Source organism: Montipora capricornis, chromosome 12, assembly GCF_036669925.1.
Source record: "Montipora capricornis isolate CH-2021 chromosome 12, ASM3666992v2, whole genome shotgun sequence".
Taxonomy (NCBI): Eukaryota; Metazoa; Cnidaria; class Anthozoa; order Scleractinia; family Acroporidae; genus Montipora; species Montipora capricornis.
Genome location: NC_090894.1, coordinates 23,544,260 through 23,568,331, shown reverse-complemented (window position 1 = coordinate 23,568,331; position 24,072 = coordinate 23,544,260). Strand labels below are relative to the sequence as shown.

The window sequence follows — 24,072 nt, the reverse complement described above, 5'->3', positions numbered from 1 at the left end:
CTAGCACTGTGTAGTCATGGTGATGGCAGTGTGGTGACGAGTAGTCATGTAAAGTGTCGTTAGATTATGTAGGGTGACTAGTGTTGATGGGTAGTGTTGGTAAGTGATATTTAGTATGTATCGCGTGGATTTTTACTTTTAGTGCACTTGAACACGGAATGGGCCTTAATCACAGGGCGGCCATGTTGAGTCCCGAGGGATTGAAAACTTTTGTTTTGCCCCACCGAAACTCATTCCCAAACATTGCAACGCGAGGCTCAGGGTAATACCGGCTAATACCGGCTAATACCAGGCCAATACCAGGCTAATACCGGCTAATACCAGGCTAATACCAGGCCAATACCGGCTAATACCAGGCTAATACCGGCTAATACCAGGCTAATACCAGGCTAATACCGGCTAATACCAGGCTAATACCAGGCCAATACCGGCTAATACCAGGCTAATACCGGCTAATACCAGGCTAATACCGCCGCGGTGCCAATAAGGCCCATTGCTCTCCAGCTCCTTTGCAGCGGCCTGAGTCGTGTGATCGAGGAGAATGGGCCGGGAAAGGAGGCTCGATGCCTCTCGTTTCTAGCGGCTTCTTCACACGTGGGATCCTTGCACCTTTACATGCTACTCGCTGCCACGAACGATGCGAGAGCCTGTCTACTGGATAAGGTTGCAAGGTTGTCTCAGTTCTTAGAAGTTACCTGTTTAAAAATATTACTTTTTGCTGATCAAATGTGTCGGAAACGTGAACAAAACAAAGCGTTACTTCGACAGCCGATGAGGCCCTGGCCTTCACACCAATAACAACCTGTGACGTCAGCGGTACCCTTCGTGTCGACTCGGTGAGTGGACAATTCGTGTGGCCATCAAAATGAAAACGTATGCGCGTGGCCGGACAAACCATAGCTCATAACCGAGAAAGAGACATACCGTCGTTGTAGCTAGTCTGTCTAGCTAGTCTTCGACGAAGGGTTAACGAAAACAGCTGACGATACAGTTTCACAAGGAGGTTGCCCAACGAATTTTTAAGCCCCAGAGTAAGCATTCATAGGAGATTTTCGTCAAACGTCCTCGATTAACCGTCACTGGTGGTCAAGACACTTAACTTTAATTTTTGCAACAAAATAAAAACACAAACACTTCACAATTAAAACACTGTATAAAAACTAGCTTAACTCCGCCTCCCTCCAGTTTATCTACACACCAACGGCTATCACAGCGGACATGAGGAGTAAAAAACGTGTGTCTTCTGGAACAAAAGATATCCGCCTAAACGGATTTTCGGGCCTTTTTTGTTTTCACCAATTTCCTGTAACAAAAGCCACCGTTGGCAAAAAGCCTTTGTTTTCTTTTACAAAACTGCTTCTTGTCTCAATATCCTTTCCCAAATAATATTGGAAAACGCCAAATGTCCAACTGTATTTTACCTTTTTTGTGTTGCTTTGCTTTTCCCGATTTATCTGAAATAATCTAATCGTGGCTTTCTCACAGTGAACCTGGAACGAGCATAAAATTGATGCTCATCTGCGACCAGCAGAAAGCCTCTATTCTCTAGTAGCTTTTGTCCAACCGCGAGGAGGACCACTGACCGGGGCATGTGCTGTGACAGCCAGAAGGTGTGACGGAGGGAGCCGGGAATCAGCTTTTAACTAGCATTGGTGCCAGCACATGGATGATGATACCGACATTACTAACGCAATAGTGCAATGAACTTATTCTACACCCTCCACTAGAGCAGGACCTGACTAAGGTCATTTAAGAACAACGATTGAACAGTCGTCTGCTGCCCACATTTAAATTAAATAATTCCTATCATTATTTACAAGTAGTTGTACACGTTTTGGTCCATCGGTTCATTTTCAAACTTGTAGAAATAATGTCTTTTTTGTTACTGTACGTACTGCGAGGCAAGAAAAAGCCACAGAATATCAGAAGACTCATCTGTCTTGGTATTCCAGTGACAAATGTTGAGTGCAAAATAAACAAAATTCTCCACTTGTCAAATGACTGCACTGAAATTTAAAAATCCAATGTGCTCGTTCCCGAAAACAACCCCAATATTTCTTGCACTATTTCAAAGAAAAAGATGTTCACTGTGCGACTCATCTTTCCCTCAGTGCTGAAGACCTCCTGGTAATGTTAAGCCCGCCCCCTCCCCCATTACAATTTCAATTCATTGGCAACCCTTGAGGCAATATTCTTGAAGTTTATCGAGGTGCCGGCAATACGCTTGAAGCGAACCCCGTTTAGTGAGAGGCGTGGCAGTTTGCACACCTCCATTTCCCATTGCACATGGTTCGCCTCGGAAGGGTTGCCATGGCAGCAAAACAGCAAGAAATTCTCCCGCTGCTCATAATCACAGTCATTTGATTCCAAGACTTTCTTGATCTCCTCCATCATCTCTTGCGGATCCATTGAACTTGTTGTCTTCATGCTCCACGTGAACCGAAGAGAGCGTGGTTTGTCACCCAGACTTGTATCGTTCATAGATCTGCAATGCAAAAGGCAGTTCTAATTACAAGAGGAGCAAAACTTTACGGGGCAATGTCTTGCTAAAGTTGCTGTTTTTAGATCAAAACTGGGTAATTAGAAATTTAGCTCACGGGTACACTGGACACTGCCCACTGAGAAGATATGAAATGTATTTGTGGCACAAAGAGCTGTTCGTATTTAATTCTTGGCGGCTTTCTGAAAACTTTCTCCAAACTTGAAAAATCTGGCCAGTTTTTCAAGTTTCGATCCATTTCCATCCTCTCGATCCCTGGCCGCAAACAACAAAGTATATCTTCAGTGCACTTCAACGGTTATTGCTAACCAAACTACAGCATTAGTTTTTGGTTTTCATTGATGCAAAGACGTCTTTTAGAGTTTTGAAGTTTGACTAAAATAGCGTGACACTGCTCCTTTACCCCACACCAAGTGAAAACGAAACACACTGGGTACAAACTTGTCCAAAAAAATATGATCTTAGCAGCTTAGAGAATTTTGCATTTTACATTTTTGGGCTACTGAGCTTCGAGGGCTTTTCAACTTTTTCAATGACTCTGTACACTGGTTTTCCGAAATGGCATTATTCATTTTCTTGTAGCTTGAGAATGAATGGCTGTTTTAAACCCAAGGGACTGCCGCCTAATGTACATTAAAATGAGGTTTCCCAGTACCAAATCCCATTTCGTAGGACCCTTTGCTATTTGTAATTTCAAGATTTTAAATTTACGGAGACTTCAGGTATTGTAATTTAAACAAGACTAAAAAGACGGCAAAAGTACAATGGTAGAAACACCATAACGGAAAGAGCTATTGACTACTTCCAAGTGAGGATGCTGTGTGGTGGCCTCAAATTGCAACTTATTGAGTCCGATGTTGACTTTTTAAGATTGCTGCAGTGGTGTTCCAGGTTTGATCCCCAAACCAGCGGCATCATTTCCTCTACTCTGAGAGGGTTTCCATGTTCATTAAAAAAGCACCAATTTAATTTGACTTGCTGTAAGTAAGCAAATTATCTAATAATATTATTACTACCGTACACCACCCACAGTTCAAAATTTTGAGATTGTATCATGCTGTTTCGAGTTACAAGCTGATGCGGGAGTTCGCTCAAACTACAGCTAAATGCATTCTGACCTGGGTTGCTCGAAGCATGGTTAGCGCTAACCACCGTTAAATATTATGGAAACCTATAGGTTTTGATACCTCTTAACCAACGCTTAGCGCAAATCAGGCTTCGAGCAAACGGCCCCAGATCTTGCCATTTTATCACAATATGAACTTGTGCATCTGTCACTGGCTTTTTCCTCAGAAATGGTGTCAACAAATAGTTATGACCATTTGAACACGACGAGTTAACCCTGAATTTGCCTTCACCCAGTGGAAAAGAGTACTACATTGGTTAAGGCAGTAATCAGTTCTCAAAATACAGTGATGTGAAAGTTTATGCAATTGCCATTGAAAAACTTGTAAAATATCAACTAAGGCAAATAACAGAGCGCAAACACAATTGAACCAATCCACAACTAGGTTCACCTAAAAATGTTGAGCAGTGGCAATGCAAGAAGACTGGCACTAGCATTAGATTGGTCAAGCATCAACCAGCCTACGTAACATGCAGCTTGCTTTGGTAATGCTACAATTCATGCAGTACAAAACAAATGACACACTAGCAGCCGACTGGTCCAACTGCGCGCGCGCAGAAACTCCCAACACCTGCCTTCTTCTGCGCTTTCTCAATGAAAGCCTAGCAAAGGTTCCTCGTAGGGATTTGCGCCTGGGGCTCGAACGAGCCTTTTGGTCCGGATACACGGACTTAACGCCTGAAGCGCTATCTCCTCGGGCCCTTGAATGCAACAACACAGCTCATCAGACCCCTCGCCATGTAAGCCACAAACGAAAAAACCGTGGCCATAAGGCCGTGACTTCATTACATTGTGTTCAAATCAAAAGAAAACCTGTTCTCAGGACTGGCTTCTGTGCGCAACATAATTTCAGCTCACACACAACCTGAGCAAAATGGAAAAACCGGAAAATTGAAATTAACTTTTAAAAATGCGTTTTTTTACAGCTCAAACGTCGATCAACATGGTTCGAATTTTTGGAACATTTTTGCTTCAGCAAAGCAAACTCCAAGATCTGAACTAATGTTTTGGCTGAAAACATCAGAAATGAGATTTTCAAGACTGGCTTGTTCCCACATTAAAGATAGACTGACTGCCACTAGTTTTTCCAAACGCAAAGGTAGTGAGTTTGCTTTAGTGATACACAGGACATGGAAAAACACACTAAGCCGAAAACAATATCACGTCCTTGTGCTAATTCAATGTATCAACAGCTGAGGACAAAACATAGTCTAACCTGCTCAAAACGTCCCAGAAATTACGCAAAACAAGGGGGAGATACGAAGGGGAAAAACATGAGTGCTAGGAAGTAGTGAACGAGTGCACTGTGTGTGTGATCAATGTGACTGATTGGAACATAAACAAATGCTGCAAAAATACACCGGACAAGGAGAAGATGAATGTACGATGAATGGATACAAGATAACATTAACATGAATGCAATAAATTGTTAGTCCATTACTCTTTTCCTTCAAGCAACCAACACAAAAAAAAAACACTCAGACTAACTAAAGCATTAGCCCATATCAGGTTTTAAATGAACTCCTTCACTCCCAGAGTCCAATCACTCAAATATATCAAGTGAAGCTAGGATCCTCGCAGTTAAGAACGCAATTTTAACGATAGCATAGAGAAGCCTGAAAAATTCAGGACTTCAACGGGGTTTGAACCAGATGCCTCGCGATACCGGTGCAACGCTCTAACTAACGTTAGTGGCTTCATAGGCTTAGCTCAGTTGAATAGAGCGTCGCACCGGTATCGCGAGGTCACGGGTTCAAACCCTGCTGAAGTCCTGCAATTTTCAGGCTTCTCTACGCAATTGCCAAAAAATGCGTTCGTAACTGCGAATATCATAGCTTCACTTGACTTCATACCCGAAGTTCAACATACGATTCACTTCATGTATTTCATGACTCAAATATAGTTTCTCCTTAGCTTTGAATGAAATCAAAATTTCTAACCAATGAAATAAGCTGTTCTTTCCACTGCTGCTGTTTATCAAAATGTAAGAGGAAGTTCTAAAGGTCTGTGGGTGAAATCCTTACGAGTGAACATTTAAATGAAACCGACTAAGCACCATTTTAGTTTTGGTGCACTTTATGCTGTTTACAGTGATACTCCTTTTGAGTCTGCGGATGAAATCACAAGGTGTGACCGATAAATTGAAAACCACATGACATAACTTAAGTCAACCTTTCTTAGGTTTGAGCCAACGGACAAATCCTTGAAGGGGCTATGTCACGTTACTTTAGGGGAAATCTTCAGTTAACCACGAGTTAAAACTCGAAAATGGTAATGTTGAATTCTTTACTGACAAAATTATCGTTACATCACAAGAGGATTCTGAGAAAAAACGACCTTCATCAAGGCAAATTGACATAAACTTGAAGAACGTCAGGCAGACTTTTTTCGAGCTTACCCAAATGCAATCCGTTTGAATCGTGTCTATTTTTTGTCAATCCATGCTTCTCTTTCCTTTTGCTGTATTTCTTTTATGTTGTTCAACAGTTTTATTTGGTTATTGCAATGTTTCATTCTACTTTTTGGGCATTTTTTTTAGGGACGTCATGAAATTACAACATTTGGCGTGACATAGCCCCTTTAACTATGATCATCCAAAACATATTTAATTGGCAGCCATTTTTGCATTCTTTCTTTTAGCAGTACTTTCTGTGGTAGTTTGAAAAGCCATACAATGTGAATCTGTGGCAATAAAGAATTTCACCTTTTTTCGAATTTGGGAGTGAAAGATTAGTTTTAGCTGCCATTTAAGACCACATAAGCAGTAAGATTAGCATTAGACAGTGCTAAACAACAACAAATATTACCTTACACAAAGTTTAATGATTAGGAGATATAAAGACCAAACGATCACAAAACAAAGGACATCACACTTAGCAAAAACACAATGCAAAGAAGCCACGGTCGGAAAATCCTTGAGAACTGTACACACATGCAGAACATTACGACACTTTATACACTGCGAGAGGTCTGTAGCTGATGCTTCCTGAGGTGCGCTGTTCCATCCAAGATGCAACCCAGAGAAGGCTGGCACCACATGACGTCACTCAAGGAATGCTGAGGAACAAAATAACCAACTGTATTCTACGTAAAACTAGCCTGTGTCTGTCCTAACAAAGCGAGGTACTGGCAGCAAAACACATTGTAACGTCATGCAGTAAGGCCCTTCTCCAAGTAGCAAGCTTAGTATCAGAAATTCCTGAAGTAACCATTAATTTTTTTTAATAAACAGGAGTTTAAGGTGTACCTGTGGCAATATTACATTAGCTTTCCCTACTGCATTATATTTTAAGCAGATACAAATGCTTTGTTGGCTTTAACTTACTGTTGAAGACGCTGCTGTTTTCCTTTTTTACAAAACCTAACTCACAAAGTTTAGGCTTAAGTGCGAAAGCTAAAATACTGGATTTTCAAATGGCAATTGCACTGAAAGATTTCACTGTTGTTACAAATATTAATTATACCACTACCAGCAAATTCAATCAAACTCAAATAGTACAGTACAAGCTCTTCCTTTATTTAAATTGCAATTTTTTTTTAGATTGATGGACTAGTTAAGAGATTGCAAATGAAGCGAAAGTCAGTCTCCCTTCATTTTAACTTATTTTAAGACTTGTAAGAAATTAATGGTCTTATGTACCACGTGATAAGGGTGTGGGTTTTTCCAACATAAGACACAGTTACAACCACACGAACATCGTAGCAGTGGGAAAGTATGCTACTCTGTACAAGCCAAAAAGTTTACAAAGAACAGACTAAAATACAGAAAAGGAATTGATATAAATGATTCTGAGGACATTAATTCTCAAGTCATTAATTTCCCTTTAGAAGAAAGATTTTACAATTTAATCTCAGTCACATATACTGGTATGGAACAGCGCAATTTTTGAAAAAAGACTTCAAGAAAGAGGCCCTTCCTGCCTCTTCTCCATAATGCTGACAAAGCAACGAGAGATGATTTCTTCTTAATTATTTCTTTTTGAATTAATACAAAATGAAAGGCTCCAGAGCAAAAACAATAATTTAGATAAGTAGAACCTGGGTGATTTTGCAGTTTTGAAAATTTTTTGAGCAAGCTGGGAGCACGTGAGCCAAATCACATGGAATTTGGCTTCTTGTCATTTCACTGTGATTTTCGTTTGTATAAATCAAGGAACAATTCACTCAACCATTGATTTTATTCAGAAGAATGGAAAGGAAAATTGGTTGCATTTCTGCCAAAAGGTCATCAACACAGGTCAAGTTGGACACTTTGATTTGGTTTGCCTTGTTTTACACAGAGAGGGAAGGTTAAATAGACTCCACATTCTCTATGAGCTATAGGCAAGGAAGGCCAGCTCACAACAACTAGGAATTCATTCCTTAATCTATGCAACAGTGTGCAAGTTTGAGGATGCAATGTGGTGTTGCGTTTAGGGAAGTACTGTTGCATGCTATCGTCCAGAGTTTAAAATGAACGCTGGCTAATAGCTGGATTTATCTTCAAATGTTCCAAATTAAACTCCACTTCGCTGAGTAAAGTAAGCAACGGGTGGCCTCCTGTTATTTGGGGTTTAACTGACCACGTCATTCTTGTTTGAATTAGAACGTTCATATGACAGAATCATAATGCCGTTGACAGATGATCAACCTACTGAGCTAAGTGGGACAGTAGATAATATCTAGCATGGAGCCCTTCAAATTGTACTTAAGCCAAAATGTTGAAATAGGCCAAAAAATTACAATGACAAATTCTTCACTGCCACCAAGGACTGGTCAGCTCAACTTTGCACTTTCTTGTTACATAGTCCATTAAATTTGAAACTTTTATCCAGAGAAGTTTGCGTACGAACAACAGTTGCATTTAACTAAGAAACAGCGCACTTGCAAGTTCCAAAGAGAGGGTAACGTTTGCATGTACGAACAATGTGGACATTAAAAATAGAATAATTTAATTTGCAGATGCTGTCTTACACAATAATTACGTGCTCAAACCTTTTCTAGTTCCCAGGAGTGAGACTTAATACTACGAAAACCACTGATCTGTGGAATGGGCCCAAATTATTGAGTGACTGCCCTGCCCACCTCAGTTGGAATTTTGATGAAATTCCTTTCCCACTGTGTGCTTTCACCATCCAGGTGTAGTGGAACAACCACAACAATGGAAAAATATGTTTTCAAAATTATGAGTCCTGGGGAGAAATGGATAAAATTGTTCTTGTCCAGCAAAGAGGATGCACGTGCAGTTACCATGGACTCGCTGCCACTTTGAGTGTAAGATTTGTTCCCTGGACTAAAAAGTAGAATCGAACACAACACCTCTCAAGAATTTGAACTATTTACAAGTGAAAGTGGACGGGGCAGTGAAATTTGGGCCAATTTCACAGATAAGTGGTTTTCGTAGTAGATTTTAATCTGTCTAATGCCAGACAATTTTACGATTTTGCTGGGTTCAGCCTGACTTTTTGTCCACAATGACAAATCGGAGGCCAGAAACAGCAACTAAGTTGTTAGTATAAGAAAAAGCTTGCTGTTGTTTTTCTTTTTTTTCATGTGCCAAGTCTTCAAGGCAACTACTTCTTTAGGTTTTAACACCATCAGCTTAACTACTCAGGGAAAGAGGCAAACACACTTTAAAACTGACATTTATCAATGTATTACTGACCCTTGGCCACTATCTCCCATGCTACTGCGAGACATTTCTCTTGGTTCCCTTGGGGAAATGGCTTGTTCCATTGGTCTGATGAAAAAAGTAATAAACTTTATCAGTAAAGTTCCTGTATTCACTAATTAAATTGGTGTAATGCTGCACTTAAACACTCAATCATGCAAGATGATACACAAAGTTGCAAGATCCATGAAGATCTGTTTAAACGTTTGTGTTAGCGTGCCTTCAGACTTAAAAACCACTTTCATAAATGGCAACCACTTTTACCTACTGCCCTCATTTTGAAATTTGCTCGTCGTAGCAAAGCTAGAAGGCCTTATTAGCATTAAAACAAAAGAATATTTTATTTGGCTGCCATGAAAGAGGTCTATTGAACCAAACATTTGATCAGGATGTCCAAAAACGATAAAAGTACACGAGAGTTGAAGATCACTGCAGTTAAGCAGAGTCTTTGAGCATTTGCAAAGAATGATGATCTACAGCTCTACTGTATTAATAATTTCAAGTGCTGCAGTTCAGATAATGTATGAACATTTCATAAATTCTAAATGAATGTCATTCAATGTTGAAAAGGTTGTTAAAACAGTGTTTAACGACTCCTAGAGTGGTTTAAGTGTCATGGGTTTAATTTTCATTGAACAAAATGTTAGACCATTTTAAAGTCATTTAAAACCTGCCTTAGGGTAAATTTAATCCACCTTTAAAGTGCTACTATGATAAAAAAAAAGATTCCTTCAGATTTTGAAAGCATGTTTGCTTGACACCTGACTGGCAGTATTTTGCACTTTGAATTTTATCCAAAGGCTGTTTTCTTCAAGTGCAAATTTAGGACTTCACGTTCAAGACAGCCTGATTGGACCTCAGAGGGTTGGATCGAGGATAAGATGATGTCAAAGACTCACTAGCTTAAAATTGCAGCGTGTAAACGCAGCTTATTATACATGCAAAACATGAGATTAAAAGTATGAACGCTCAAAACCCCTGTGCTGCATATTAATTTAGGTCGGTGCACACGCATTGCATTTTCAAACTAGCCAGCCTTTGACATCATCTTATCCTTGATCCAGCTCTCTCAAGATTTTAAAGTTATATGTAGTAAGGGCAGACCCTTAATTAGGAAATTTTCAGTCAAAATCAACAGGTGTCTTTTTGAAATGAAGGCTTAAAACTTTGGTAACAGTGTTCAGTTTACACAGTTTTGAAATACAAAGACAAAGTAGCATTGATTTTTGGTCATAGTAGCACTTTCAGTTGAAATTGAATTAACTATCTGAATCACAATTTATGAAAACCCTTTTTCAAATTTCCTTTTTGATCCAGTGACTAGCAAAGTGTGTTAGAAATGAAGGTTTATGTGCACTGTAATGATTTAAATTCCATGCACGAATGAGCAGAAATTTTTTAAACACCTAGCTTGAGTAGAGAAGTTGTCAAATATTTAAGTTGTCAAGAACAGGCAATTTTCAATTTCCACAATTTATCATGTTGAACTTACTGTAGTTTTCCATGTTTAACTGTCTTTAACTAAACCAAGTTTACAGCATATACTGATGTAGCTGGTAAGCAGGTACCTTTCTCTTAGCTTACTAAATTCACACTAATCATGCAAACAAACAAGTCATTAAACATTAAGTTTAATTGTCAAAAACTGACCGTGGAGCCTGCGGGCCAGGCCTTGGTGTCACAGTGGGGTCCAATTGCCTACTAAGAATTCAAACGTCATTATTAATTAAACTTCTCGACCCCTTACTGGAGCACTATTTCATGAAATCAGCTCTTGATGAAATAGGATCAACCAGGCAAGAGAGGTTCCTGTAAGTGCTGTTGGTGACACTCACTAACATTTCGACAACCCGACTAAGTTATCCTTAAGGCTGGGACACCCTTGGGCATAAGTTGCTGCAACATGTCACAAGAACAAGTCGCTGCAACAATTTGCCTCATGTGACACGGTTAATTTTGTGAAAATTAGTGTCGCTGCGGCAGAATTTTGTCACTGTGATCAGTTGCACAAATTCAAGCCACTTTGAATTTGTGCGACTGATTGCAGTGACAAATTCACATCGTGTGTACAATTCCACCAACAAGTTGTTGCGGCAAAATATAAGTGAACCAATGAGAGAGCGTCATTATTATGGTCTGACATATTGAATTAGAAAACTAGTTCACATTCAACCTCACACAAGATCACTGGGTGTGCACAGACCAGGCGCAGCGACTTGCTTCGCAAGTAGTATGCATGGAGTGACTTGTTGCCTAGAGTGTCTTGGACTTTACAGTCAAGTGAGGTCTCTGAGGATGACTTCCATTTAGATTGTCAAAATGTCAGTCAATGACATAAACAACAGTCCTTCTCAGGATGCTTTTCACCCGACCAATCTTACTTTCAACAAGTTTTGATACAATTCCTGGGTTCACGACATCATGCTTTATCACTCAAGAAACTTCACATTACTTTAACATTTTACTTTGTTAAGATGACATCAACGACATTATTTTATGCTTTTCAAGACATATTGAGTTATGAACAGACAATAGGACAGGAAACTTAGTTTTTTTATAATTTAATGGCAGAGAAATAATTTAATTTATTTCACTAATACTAGTGAAACCTTTTTTAGGACATATCAAATTAACATATACCAGGAGACAAAACCATGCTGCACTTATTGCAACATGGCAATCATCGCCAAATAATTAACTCCATAATTTGAGCCTGGCATATTCAATAATCTCGCTGGCTGCACAAGCTGATGATCAAACTTTATTCCTATTTCCTTGTAGAAAACATATTGGCAATGTTCTGAAGCACCGCATATATCACATTATGAAATTATAGAGAGCACTCAAGAAGCTAGAGTTGCTATTCACTGAGGAATTTTTGTGCATCTACTATGCTTTCCAAAGTATATAGACACAACTTCTACGATTCCCAGTTGAGTAAAGTTACCATGTTGTCAAGGGCAACTTGCTTCATTTCCAAGGGTAACTTTTTAGGTTTTGACATCTTTTAACTGTTAACGGTCAACAGTTGGATTTAACTGTTTCCATTATTTTGTAGAATTTGGCAGGCCTTATCACTCATGACTTCAAGGTCCTAAAAGTCACTCTTGGAAACGAAGCAAGTTGCCCTTGAAACATGGGAACTCAACAGTTGAAACTTTGCTGCAAAACTTCCTAAGTGGCGTACTCAATTGAGAATCATACTAAAAGCAGGACCCAATGAATAACTTTTCGTAACTACAACCTACCTCTTACTAAATCTTGATGTCAACTTGCTAAGGAGAGATGGCCTCCCAGCAACTCCAGGGCTATTGGGATCAAGATATCTATCAGGTCCATTCTGTGTTCGCGGGCGCGTCTGGCCGCTGTGGAATGTACTGCGTGCTGTCATGTTTCTGGTTCCTAACCTAGAGGGCGGTGGTTGAGAATCAGGCTTGGTGGTTGGTCTCCTGAGAGACAAAAATTAATCACAGAATCGCTTTGAGCCAAGGTGCAATACAACGGACTGAAGGTTCCAGACAGACAGTCTTGCCATAGTTATACAAATGTCCAGGCAACATAGTGTCATCACAGTGACATCTTACATTTTTTAATGACATCACTTTTTCAAAGCGCACAGAGCACCATGGGTAAGAAAATTATGGTAACACATATGTGCAAGTAAATTTGGTTTTGGTCACCATACAATCATACGTCCACCCCTCCATGTATGCCAATGTGAAACTCTGTGGTGCAACCTGCATTTTTGGCAGGAACATCTATGGTATGGTTAATTAACAACTGTCAACACAAGGCATCCACTGACAAGTATCACATGACCATATCATCAGCTCAGGTTTAAAGCTCATTGAGGTCAGCTGTTGACCACTGGCCAGGTTTTCAATTGGATCACAGGCCCAAGCCGTGGGTAAATCTATATTTGATGGAGGAATGCACATTTATTGTTTGTTTCTCACATAAGTAAGTGGTTGTTTCACTGTTTCCTATTTTTGGGATTATCACTTTTTTGGTTCTTTTCCCTCACGCATGTACTTATCGCTCAAGTTTATGACGTTAATTACATTTCAAAAAAGGCGCAGGCTGCCTTTGAAAAAGATTCACGGTCAAGATAAAGGAGCATCAAAACAGCTTAACAGACAACTCTTAGTAGCTTAATCGTCAGGCTTGTGGAGAACAAAACAAAGGAACTTGAATAAACAAAAGTCACAAAAAGGGAGAATCTGTAATTGTTCCAATGTGCCAGATTAGTAAATGGCTCATGAAAGTTAAATTATCTTAAAGTGGCAAAGCACTGACCCAGATCTATGTCGATTTTCTTGGTGAATAGCCACTGGAGGAAGTGATCTACGTGTAGGTGAAAGCCGGTTACCAAGGTCAGGTGGAGGTTGCTTAGATGAGGGTCGGCCAGCCCCAACACTGCCACCACTTGGGCCAGGTTCAGTCACGCTAACAAAGGACAGAAAAAATTACAAAAGTGACACCCGTTTGGAATTTAATTAAAAGGGCTAGGTCACGCAATTTTAGGCAATTTCAGCACTGATCGAATGGTCATAGAATCGACTAAAATATCAAAATAACTGTTCAAAACTATAGAAGAACTCTAACGAAACACAGGGAGGCCAAGAAGGGACATGGATGGACAAAACTAGAGAGGATTGAAATGGAATGAATTTGGGTAAATTTGAAAAATGTCGGCCCACCTTTTTTCAAATTTATATCAGTCTATATTGAAATGTTATTTACACAGCTGGAAAATCATTCTCAGTTGTTATGTGGCCGCGATTTTGCAAATGAAAGACTCTTAATGCTCTGTCAATTTGACCTCATAATTAACAAAATTACCTAAAATAGTGGGACCTAGCCCCTTTAAAGCATCTTACAAAGAACAATCAGCAAAAAACAGAGAAAAAGAGGTCAAAGAGAGATGCTAATAATTCACAGTAAAAACACATAACAGAAAAGCTCTGAAAGAGGCAGTCTTTCTCAGAATGTCTTAACGTACCTCTCTCCTTTACCATTAGTTTGACTTGACGGCGTCTGAGTACTGTTCCTATCTTCAGCTCGTTTTTCTCCGTACACGTATGTATTCCGTCTGATTATTCCTGGGGGCATACTATGTTGCTAAAAGAGTAAAATGATTCAGTCTTAAGTTATCAGTTATGAGACATACTGTACATGTACAAAAGGGAAAGCATACTTTTTGCCACAAGCATTTCCTTTTCACCACTAAGGATTTCATTAGAAAAAGCAACAGAAAAGTTTTCAAGAATCGAGTTTAGAAGATCGAGCTTTGAGGGACCGTCATCTTACTTTTGCATGGTACTGTATCTCAACAACAAGAACATTCAAGGTTTAGTGCCATTTAAGACCTTTACATGAGAATTTCCATGAAGAGAGAAAAATTACCAACCCTTTGAGTCTTTCCTCTTCTAGTTCTATCGTTCGCTCTTTCAGGTATTTCCGACTTATTCGGATTGGAGGCTCGCCCAATAGATGAGGGTACTCGCTCATCATCAGGAGCAGCACTCCTTACCACACCGGGCTTTTCCCATTCACCACGGGCTGTGGGCCTGGCTTGACCTGACGATGATCCACCAGTCTCTGTTGCAGCCCTGATCCAAAAAAATGCAACTTTAGTTTGAACCTGTAAGTACAGACTGCAGCTTTCAATCCAGTGTGTGCAGCAAAATCCAAGCCAAACCAAAAAATGGCCTTAATAGAACTTTTCAGCTGCACTGTTTGTTTTAAACCACAGACACTGTAACATGCTCTAGGAACTACTTCATTCCAAGATTACCAATCAAAGGGTGGCAGGACAAACAGTTCCAGAATTCCTCACAATCAGAAATGCAAAATTAGCACATTAACATCTCTTCCAACGGGACCCTGAAACATTTGAACGCATATCTTGTTTTTTACTGCTAAAGTTTGCCAATCGCAATTCTGGATGTGACCTTTTCACCCAGTTCTCATGACAGTGAAAGACAAATCCATGGTTGATTGAAACAATATTATCATTTGAACTACAGAGTCTACATACTGTATTCAAGAAAGGCACAATAAATCTTTAAATCTTAAATCAACTTGCATTTCGCACAGTGACTGTGAGAAGGATCAATAAGGAAAAAACGGCAGAAGTGTGAAATAATCAGTGCATGGTGAGTATTAGATACAACAGTAACTAAAACTGTTAGTAAGCAGATTAAAACAGTAATAACAAAATAATGCTGTCTGCAAAACAACTTTTGCAAAAAAAAAGAAAGAAAATCAATAAGACATAAAATAAATTCTGAAAAACAAAAACAAAACAAAAAAGTGCAACCTAATGCAATGCTTGCCTTGTTATTGCACCTGCTTTATTTGGTGCGCGACCCTCAGAATACCTTCTGGGAAGTTCCCTTTCTCCTCTTTCCCGTCTTGCGCTTGCACGGCTCGGCCGGATTGGAGCAGGAACACCAGAGGGTGTTGATGTACTTGGTCTTGGTGCACTTGTGTTTTCCATGAGGGGATCACTGGAACCATTCAACTGTTAGTCACAAAAACAAATTCTAGCTTTAGCTTTCTTTCCTGGAATACAAATACACTTACTTCACAAAAAAAATATATTTCTAAACATTACGTCATCGATCTTACTCCCAATCAATTCTTTATCTTACCGTTAATTTTTGCCTCTTCTCATCCAAGAGGAGATAAGTGGCCATAACCTCATCGTATCTGTTGTTAGCGAGTGCTTCTTGGATTTCATCTCTTGAAAACCCCATTTGAAGCATTATTTCTAACACAGAGTAAAGAAGTTTAGAACTAAGTACATGTACTTTCAGTTTTCTTGCAACCTCTTCCCTCCCAACACATTATTATTTTACTTGTTGATGAACTACACTGTAGCAATACTTTGCTTTCATACACATACAAATATGACAGCTTCCAGACCATTACTAACATAGAAATTAACAAGTTGTGTGGAAATAGAGCAATACATGTATTTCCGATGGTCTTTGTGTCCCGGACAAACAGGATTGAAAAACTTTACCATCTTGACTTACCACTGAAAAAAGTTAGAGGTTGGGCATTCGAGAGAGGTGAAGAACCAGTGCTTCATTTTCCATTTAGTTGGATTGGGGATTTGCAATTGATAGTTTGAGGAAAATCAAAGTTCTCCAATTTTTCAAGAAATAAAGGAATAATGTTTACTTTGATTGAAATTAGGGTTGCTGAATACAATAATTCTTCAAGATCTCTACAAAGTAATGTAACCTCCCACAGAGTGCATAATTTATACAGTATGTTTACTGACAGGTTGAAATGCACAACTTAGACAATTCTCACCTATTCTCCTTTCATCTTTAAAATCGGGTGTAGGTTCACAATATGGTTTAAGATCCTGATTATCGTAGCCTAAATTCATCCATTTGTCAGACATAATTTGCTGTGAAAGAATCAAACAGAGGAAGTTGTGTAAAGCAAAATGCTGTTAGAATGAAAGAATGGACTGTATTTAAGTGTTAACTGTACAATTTAGCAACTGGGCACTACCACATCTACCCGTGTATAATACGCACTTTTTTCCCACTAAAACAGCTCCCAAAATTGAGATGCGGAATCCTTTGTTTTAGACTCACGTTCCTCATTAGCATTTAACATCTCATCAATACATGTACAATTGCTTTGGAGACTAAAATTTTTCCCTTTGCGACTAAAATATCTGGAGAAGTTGCAAATTTGCGACTTCTTTTCACCTTCACTCTTTTGAAACAAAAGGGTTAGCGCTTGCCACTTTTGCTAAAATAAATAAATAAATGACAAAATTATTTTGTTTCTTGCCAAGAATGTTCTTTCTGCGTTGGCGTGTGCCTGTGACAGATCAAAATTAAGACCAATGGTGATTTTCAAAAGGAAGACGCCTAAAGTTGGAAACAAGCACAGAGATGTCAGCACTGCCGAAGGGAAATGCTGTATGGATACCGAGGGAATGAAGAGTTTGATGTGCACAATGTAGTGGTCTGGGGAGACGAAGCAGCTTGCTTGTTTTTGAAGCTCATGTGACTGAAAGCATGAAAAGCAGAATTCACAAGAGAAAACACCAAATTAGCAGTAATTCTTGGCAGATTGACCTTAGTTCCGCAGCCCCTTGATGTTTCCTTAAATAAACTGTTTAAAGATGGGGTTAAGAAGAGGTGGATGGCAGATGGAAGCGATGGCCACCAAAAGAAGCCCTCCTAAAAAGAACTCATCACTTCGTGGATTGCTGGTGCATGGAGCAACATTCCTGAAGAGATGATTGAGTCGTCTTTTGTCACATGTGGAGTAATAAACAATGTTGATGACACACAAGATGATTTTGTGTACGAACAACAAGACGAATTTGTCGATGATTAATATTCTGCGCGAGCACTGATTGATTGTGACTAAGAATTTGCATAAAGGATTAAGTATTTAAACACTTTTCATAGGCTTATTTACTTTACTGTTGTAAGTAGCTGAACCAATTTTCTTGTTCACAACATGGATTTTTTTCATGCTAGTTTTGCATGACCAATTTCTCTGTTTTCTGCTTGCAACCCAAAATTAGGGTGCGTATTATACAGAGCTGCACAATATACATGGGTAAATACGGTAAATGGCGAAACTGTACAGAAATCAAATCACTCTTATCAAAGGTCACGTCATATGCTGGTTTTTCACAAGAAGGGAAACCAGACTACTCAGAGAATAACCTCTTGGGCAAAGTAGAGAACCAACAAACTCACTTTCACTTCACTTTCCAATAAATCATGTACTTATTTACAAGACCATGGTAACCCACATTATGGCACCAAGTCTAGGAATTGAATCCAGGTGCCTCAGTGAGAGGTGGGTGCTCTCATCATAGAGTTATCCCTGTGACGAAGGCCTGGCAAATATAAAAGTTGTCCTGCCTCTAAACTGTAAATTAAGGCAGAATCAATTTTAAGATTTGATGAGGTGCACAGTCACACTTGGTTGAGATGTGCCGTCAGATGTTCTTTAAATAAACACCTCAAATTTGTTTTGACGGCATAGATAGATCTTTCCCAACAAGTGTTTGAACTATGTTTTTGCAGTGCTTCTATTACATGTTACATCTAAATTTTCCCTACTTATGGAATTTCTTGTTTAATTATTTGGAATAAAAAAGCTTGTTTTAAACTTCTACATGTTGCACTGTTTACATAGTCTTTGACATTAATTCTCAGATTTTGGTAAACATTACCATCAGGCTTACATGGACCTAAAAGATTCTACAAAATTTATTTTATCTGACGATAGTGTACATGGTCACTGTGCACCTCGTCATTAAGGACTATCAAACAAAGCTGAGGATAAGAAAAAATATTACATGAGCATACCCACCTCTAGTCTAGATCTTTTTGTAGGATTAAGCACTAAAAATCGCTTTAAAAGATTCTCACAATCTATGGATGGAAAAAAAGGAAAAGTACCATTAACAAACTTGAATTAAGGCTCCAAACAACACCTAAAAAATCTAAGGGAAAGCACAAGTATACTTGTCTTACCAGTCGACATATAAAAAGGTATCCTATATTTTCCTCTCAGGACTCTCTCTCTTAATTCCTATCACAGAAAGTTCCAAGAAATGACATAATAAAATAAGTATTATTAAATTCACTGATAATAATATTATAAATAATAGATGCTGTTGTTTTCACACTCAACACCTGCGTTTGGTCAGCGGTTGCCCGCCCTGACATCCAGGAAATCTTGGTTGTCCAAGGGAAGCAAACACTCATGTTTCTGGCGATACTCTGTGAGTAGGAAATTCATGTTTTATAGCTGCTTGCTTCAGTTTTGTCCGCCTTGGACCTTTCACTCATCATCGGTACTCAGTAAGCAGCCTTGTCAAGTTTTGCTGATTATTTATGTCCTTACTTGAGTCATGCTGTTGTTGTCATTTTCCGTTGTTCTCCACTAATCAAGCAGTTTCGGTAATTTGAGTAATTTCAATTATTTGGAAAATAAATTTTCAGGAGGCAAACTGAACCCCTTTAATCTACTTCTGTCAGCTTTGTCACAATCATATCGACCTGTTGTAATGGGCCTTACTATGGGCACTTATTCAGATATTAAAGCTGGAAACATGCACAACTTAACTGGGGACCAAATAACATCTTCAGGTTCTGATTGGAGACTCCACAGATACACTGTTAGAGAATGTGAACCAATAACATTGGTTCACCAATAACACTGGTTCACATCCTGGATTCATACTGCACAAATTCAGCAAGTAAAGAAGGGGAAAAAAGCCACTACTTACTTTTAAATTCTGTCCATCAAAAGGAAGAGATCCACTGACTAGAGTGTACAAGATTACACCTAAACTCCAGACATCAACTTCTGGGCCATCATACTTCTTTCCTTGAAACAGTTCTGGTGCAGCATATGGGGGACTTCCACAAAATGTGTCAAGTTTGTTCCCAGGAGTAAATTCATTACTAAAACCGAAATCTGCAATTTTAATGTTCATGTCTCCATCTAAAAGTAAATTTTCAGCCTGCAAGAGACAAAAAGAGTTGAAAAAGAAGCGTTATTCACATTCATCTAGAACAGTTTAAACGCTTTTGCCTTGGCTTAATCAATAAATTATTGCTACATTGACTGCGAGTCTCATAACTCGTTGACTCATAAATCATGGGACCTTGAACTAGCTAGCGTTGCCTTTAGACCAGAAAGGGTTAAGAAACTTAAACAAGAACAAAAATTGTTATTTCATGACTTGGTTTGTACCACCAACTTGTTTCAAACGTACTTAAACCAGGCACAGGTGTAGCCCAATTGATTGCTGTGCAGCTTTTAGAGTTCCCCAGTGCAATGCTCGGTGACCACAATGTCTGTTCTGACTTTCCTCTGATCCGTGTAGCTATAGCTTTAAATACCCATAAAACGGAGCACCAACAGAGGGTGGGGGGTAAAGGGTAATTAAATGTAAATGCAACTGAAGATCTCATTTCCGCAAAACCTTACAATCATTAACTGATGAGTGTGTAATGTGAAGTGTTGAGTATCTACCCCATAAGAACCATGTGAGCATTTGCCCTACTGATGGAAATGGACCCACACAAAGACAGAGAAAAACTCTAACCAGGGTTTTTCTCTGTCCTTGTGTGGGCCCATTTCCATCAGTAGGGCTAACGCTCACATGGTTCATATGGGGTAGATACTCAACACTTCACATTACACACTCATCAGTTAATGATTGTAAGGTTGAAGCAGAACATAGAGTTTCACTGTAAGTTGTTGTGTGGCCTTGAGAGACAAACCCTAACTTCCCACCAAAAAACAACTTTCATTCCTATGCAAAACCATATTTAAAAAAAAAACAACTGAAGCATCATTGAGTTGATTACAAGAATATTTCACTTACTTAAGACACCATTTAGAAATGGGCAGACCCACAGGTGGGGAAAATTGCCTAGCTACTTCAAGTGGGCCATATTTTTCCTCAACCCTTTAACACCCAACTGGCCAGACGATTTTACTCCTCAATAGGAAACCCCGGGAGTCAATGGGTTAGAACACTTCCCAGAGAACAACAGATTTTCCAATTTAATTTGTCACAATATCTGAAAACAGTTAACCCTAAACATCTTTATATCCATCACTAACCTTAAGATCTCTGTGAATGACATGTTTTTGATGGCAGTACTGCACAGCAGATACAATCTAAAAAAAAAAGTTAAATGTCATCAAAAAACAATGCAGAGCTCTTACAAGGAAGTGACACATGCCAATCAACAATAGAATGCCACTGGAATGTGGCAAAAGCTGGGTTAATAGCTGACCTGTCTAAATTTTGATCTTGCCTCCTTTTCTTTCATTCTTCCATGAGCTACCAGGTAGTCGAACACTTCACCTATAAAAGCATAGCAGGACTAACATCAACTAATTTTCCATCCACAAATGATCATCAATGAAATCATCTCTTCACTGACCAGTGTGTTACAAACCTCAAAGAAAGCTTTAATTAAACAGGGGTCTTCGAGCTCTTAAATGTCTCATCACCAATATAAAACATGTTTTGTGGTTCTTCTAAAAACTTCACGTTGATTTGTCATTAGAGTTAGCAAAAGTGAGGACCATTTTGACCCACAAACCAGCTTGTGAGGGACAGGGAAATGCCAAACTCCTTTGGAAACAGGATAGAAGTTTGTGATAAATCACCTAGCTTTAGTCAGAACAGATTGACGCCTTTCAGAAGAATGACAGTTAATCACACAAAACAAATTCAACAGATACATGTACACTGTACCTCCACTAGCATACTCCATCACTAGATACAGGGTCTTGTCAGTTTCAATGACCTCATACAACTTCACTGCAGAAAGACAAAGATAAAGCAAAAGATCTATTTACAAATGAAAAGTTACAAGCTACGGCAGGGCTAGAAATTGCGACCAATACAGTCCATTTGCAACTAGTTTTCACCTTCATCCTTTTGAAATAAAGGGCTAGCAGTCGCCACTTTGCCGCTACTTTTGCTACAATACGTAAATAGAGAAATGACAATTTGTTTTGTATCTTGCAGTGAATCTTGTTTCAATCTGAAGATATGGGGCACAACTGTGGCATGTTTAGCTGTGCTGCCACCATTCCCTCGATTGTTCACCAATTTCAGCGGTTTCTTTACATACAAGTATAGTGAGTGCTCTCAAATTTTTTGGTTAAACCACTAGCAAAACAACACAGCGCGACGACCTTGGGACTAAAATTTACAAAATTGCAACTAAATTTTCATATCTTAAATTGTCACAAAATTGCGATTGGATTTGCTTTTTAATTTCAAGCCCTGTACAGTGAACCATCACCAAACAACTTAATTTGTCCTGGGTTTGTATCATATACATGTATAACATAAATTTGTTGGTTCTCTACTCTACTCTGTGACATTAATCTTTAGAAACTCCCACTTACATTTCCCATTAACAATTATTGATAATTGATTCGATTTACTCCCCCTTAATTAGAAATGCAATTTACAGTATACAAGATAAGTGGGTCACCATGTGCTCGGCTTCAAATAAACTTGAAACTTAATCAAAGCTATTATTATTATTATTATTATTATCATTATTATTATTATTATTATTATTATTATCATCATCATCATTATCATTATTTGGTGGTGATTTGGCAAATTATCTCAAACATTCAAACAATTTAATCACAAAATTATGGTTATGAAAACAGCTCTTGAAATCAAGAGAAATGTGCCATTTCTTCCTTCATCTTTACCAACGCTTCTATGTTCTTTGAAGAGGACAGAGCATAAGCTTAAGACATGAAAGGCCACAAGGTCACCATGAAAACCTACATGTAGGAATAGAGTTCTAACTTGTTGCCTCTGGCAAAAGCAGTGACTCAATTTATATTCCCAACTCAACACCATTTACAACAAAATTTACTGACAAGGTTGGCCTTGTAACTGAACTGGGTACCAGCTTTTGAAAACCACTCTAGCAGTGAGCAAATGCAATTATGTTTATTTACCAATGTTGGGATGATCAAGAAACTTCATGATCCTGACTTCACGGAACAGCTGAAATGACAAAAAGAATGACACATTGTACCTAAATTCCACTGGAAGCAAATATGAAGCTTCCAGCCACACCCAAAATTTAAAAATATTACCTGTCTTCTAACCCAATAATTATTTAATTAAGAAGCGCGTTGACCTATTCCCGACCAATAATAATTTCTGAGGAACAAGATACTGTACCATTCAAACTTAAATAATCATGAAACCTCCAGGTAGGTAACTAAATTTCTGACAACTTGATCATTAATATCTGAGAAACCCAGTTGAGCTGAACGTCACTCAACCAGCGGCTTTCATGGGACATATATGCACTACTCCCACTGGTTCTGTAAAAAAATGCAATGATTGACCAAAAAACCTAACTTTGTTTGAAAAAAAAAAAAAACTAATAGATCAAGATATAACACTTAAAAATGACCCAACTTGACATTCTACAAGGCCATAACCTAATTCACTGCACAAGTGCTTTGATTTCTGTTTAGCTCATACATGTGGTTACTCTGTGAGCAAACCATGGTGAGGAAAACACAGTTCTTGTTTTATGCACAAGGAATATCCAAAGATAAGAAACTGGCCAAGATTTTTATGTCAAGGACTCACAGCACTTGGAAATAATATACTGAATATTGAACTCAATGCTTGACTGAGGCTGCATAGAAGAAGATTCTTTACCACCGCTGCTTTATAAACCAATTGATCAGCTCAAATGTATGCCAGAATGGCTTATTAACAAAAACATCTTTTTCTACCAAATGAATGAACTAAATAATGGTTTCCTTACATCTCTAAGATTGTTTTAACATTAACAACAGTTGGTGATACATTTAATGGCCAAAAATTTTTCTGCGCCAGAATATGGATTTTAGTAATTTCACAAGATCAAGTGATGTCTTTTTGTTTGTGAAAATTCAAGTGTGTAATTTGAATTTGAAATGTAATGTATGCATACCGAAACAATAGTTGCTTTAAGTTGAATATACAGCAGTGCCCTTGGAAGCTTGCAAGAAACCATCAAAGCATGCTATCTGTGTCACATTGGCTAACGGACACTTCAAAGTCCAATTTGACTTCAAAAAGCAACATACAGTTATGTATGATAATCAGTCCCCTATGCTAAACAGGAAGTTAAACAAAATCTGCAAGACAAAATTTACTCAGCATAATTCATGAAAAACAAATAAAAAAGGCTTGAATATCTTGAAAACTAATCATATTTTAAAATATTT

General features: G+C 38.6%; 1 protein-coding gene across 8 annotated transcripts in view; it reads right to left on the bottom strand.

The window, feature by feature from the left end:
• Window positions 1–1,080: 1,080 nt before the first annotated feature.
• LOC138025957 (MAP/microtubule affinity-regulating kinase 3-like) overlaps window positions 1,081–24,072 on the bottom strand; it is a 35,941-nt gene continuing 12,949 nt past the window's right edge. For 2 of the 8 annotated variants that reach the window (XM_068873098.1, XM_068873101.1), the window contains 18 exons: window positions 22,798–22,846; window positions 21,560–21,625; window positions 21,093–21,163; window positions 20,917–20,973; window positions 19,568–19,804; window positions 18,810–18,867; window positions 18,646–18,707; window positions 16,603–16,702; window positions 15,933–16,051; window positions 15,615–15,802; window positions 14,687–14,888; window positions 14,279–14,397; window positions 13,573–13,722; window positions 12,525–12,725; window positions 10,927–10,977; window positions 9,271–9,345; window positions 4,202–4,327; window positions 1,081–2,485 (listed from right to left, as the gene is read on the bottom strand). In XM_068873098.1, the coding sequence (XP_068729199.1) occupies window positions 2,155–2,485; window positions 4,202–4,327; window positions 9,271–9,345; window positions 10,927–10,977; window positions 12,525–12,725; window positions 13,573–13,722; window positions 14,279–14,397; window positions 14,687–14,888; window positions 15,615–15,802; window positions 15,933–16,051; window positions 16,603–16,702; window positions 18,646–18,707; window positions 18,810–18,867; window positions 19,568–19,804; window positions 20,917–20,973; window positions 21,093–21,163; window positions 21,560–21,625; window positions 22,798–22,846 (2,262 nt within the window). In that variant the 3' untranslated portion in view covers window positions 1,081–2,154. The remainder of the gene's footprint in view (window positions 2,486–4,201; window positions 4,328–9,270; window positions 9,346–10,926; window positions 10,978–12,524; window positions 12,726–13,572; window positions 13,723–14,278; window positions 14,398–14,686; window positions 14,889–15,614; window positions 15,803–15,932; window positions 16,052–16,602; window positions 16,703–18,645; window positions 18,708–18,809; window positions 18,868–19,567; window positions 19,805–20,916; window positions 20,974–21,092; window positions 21,164–21,559; window positions 21,626–22,797; window positions 22,847–24,072) is intronic. The other 6 variants (XM_068873103.1, XM_068873104.1, XM_068873105.1 and 3 more) reach the window with 4 other exon arrangements.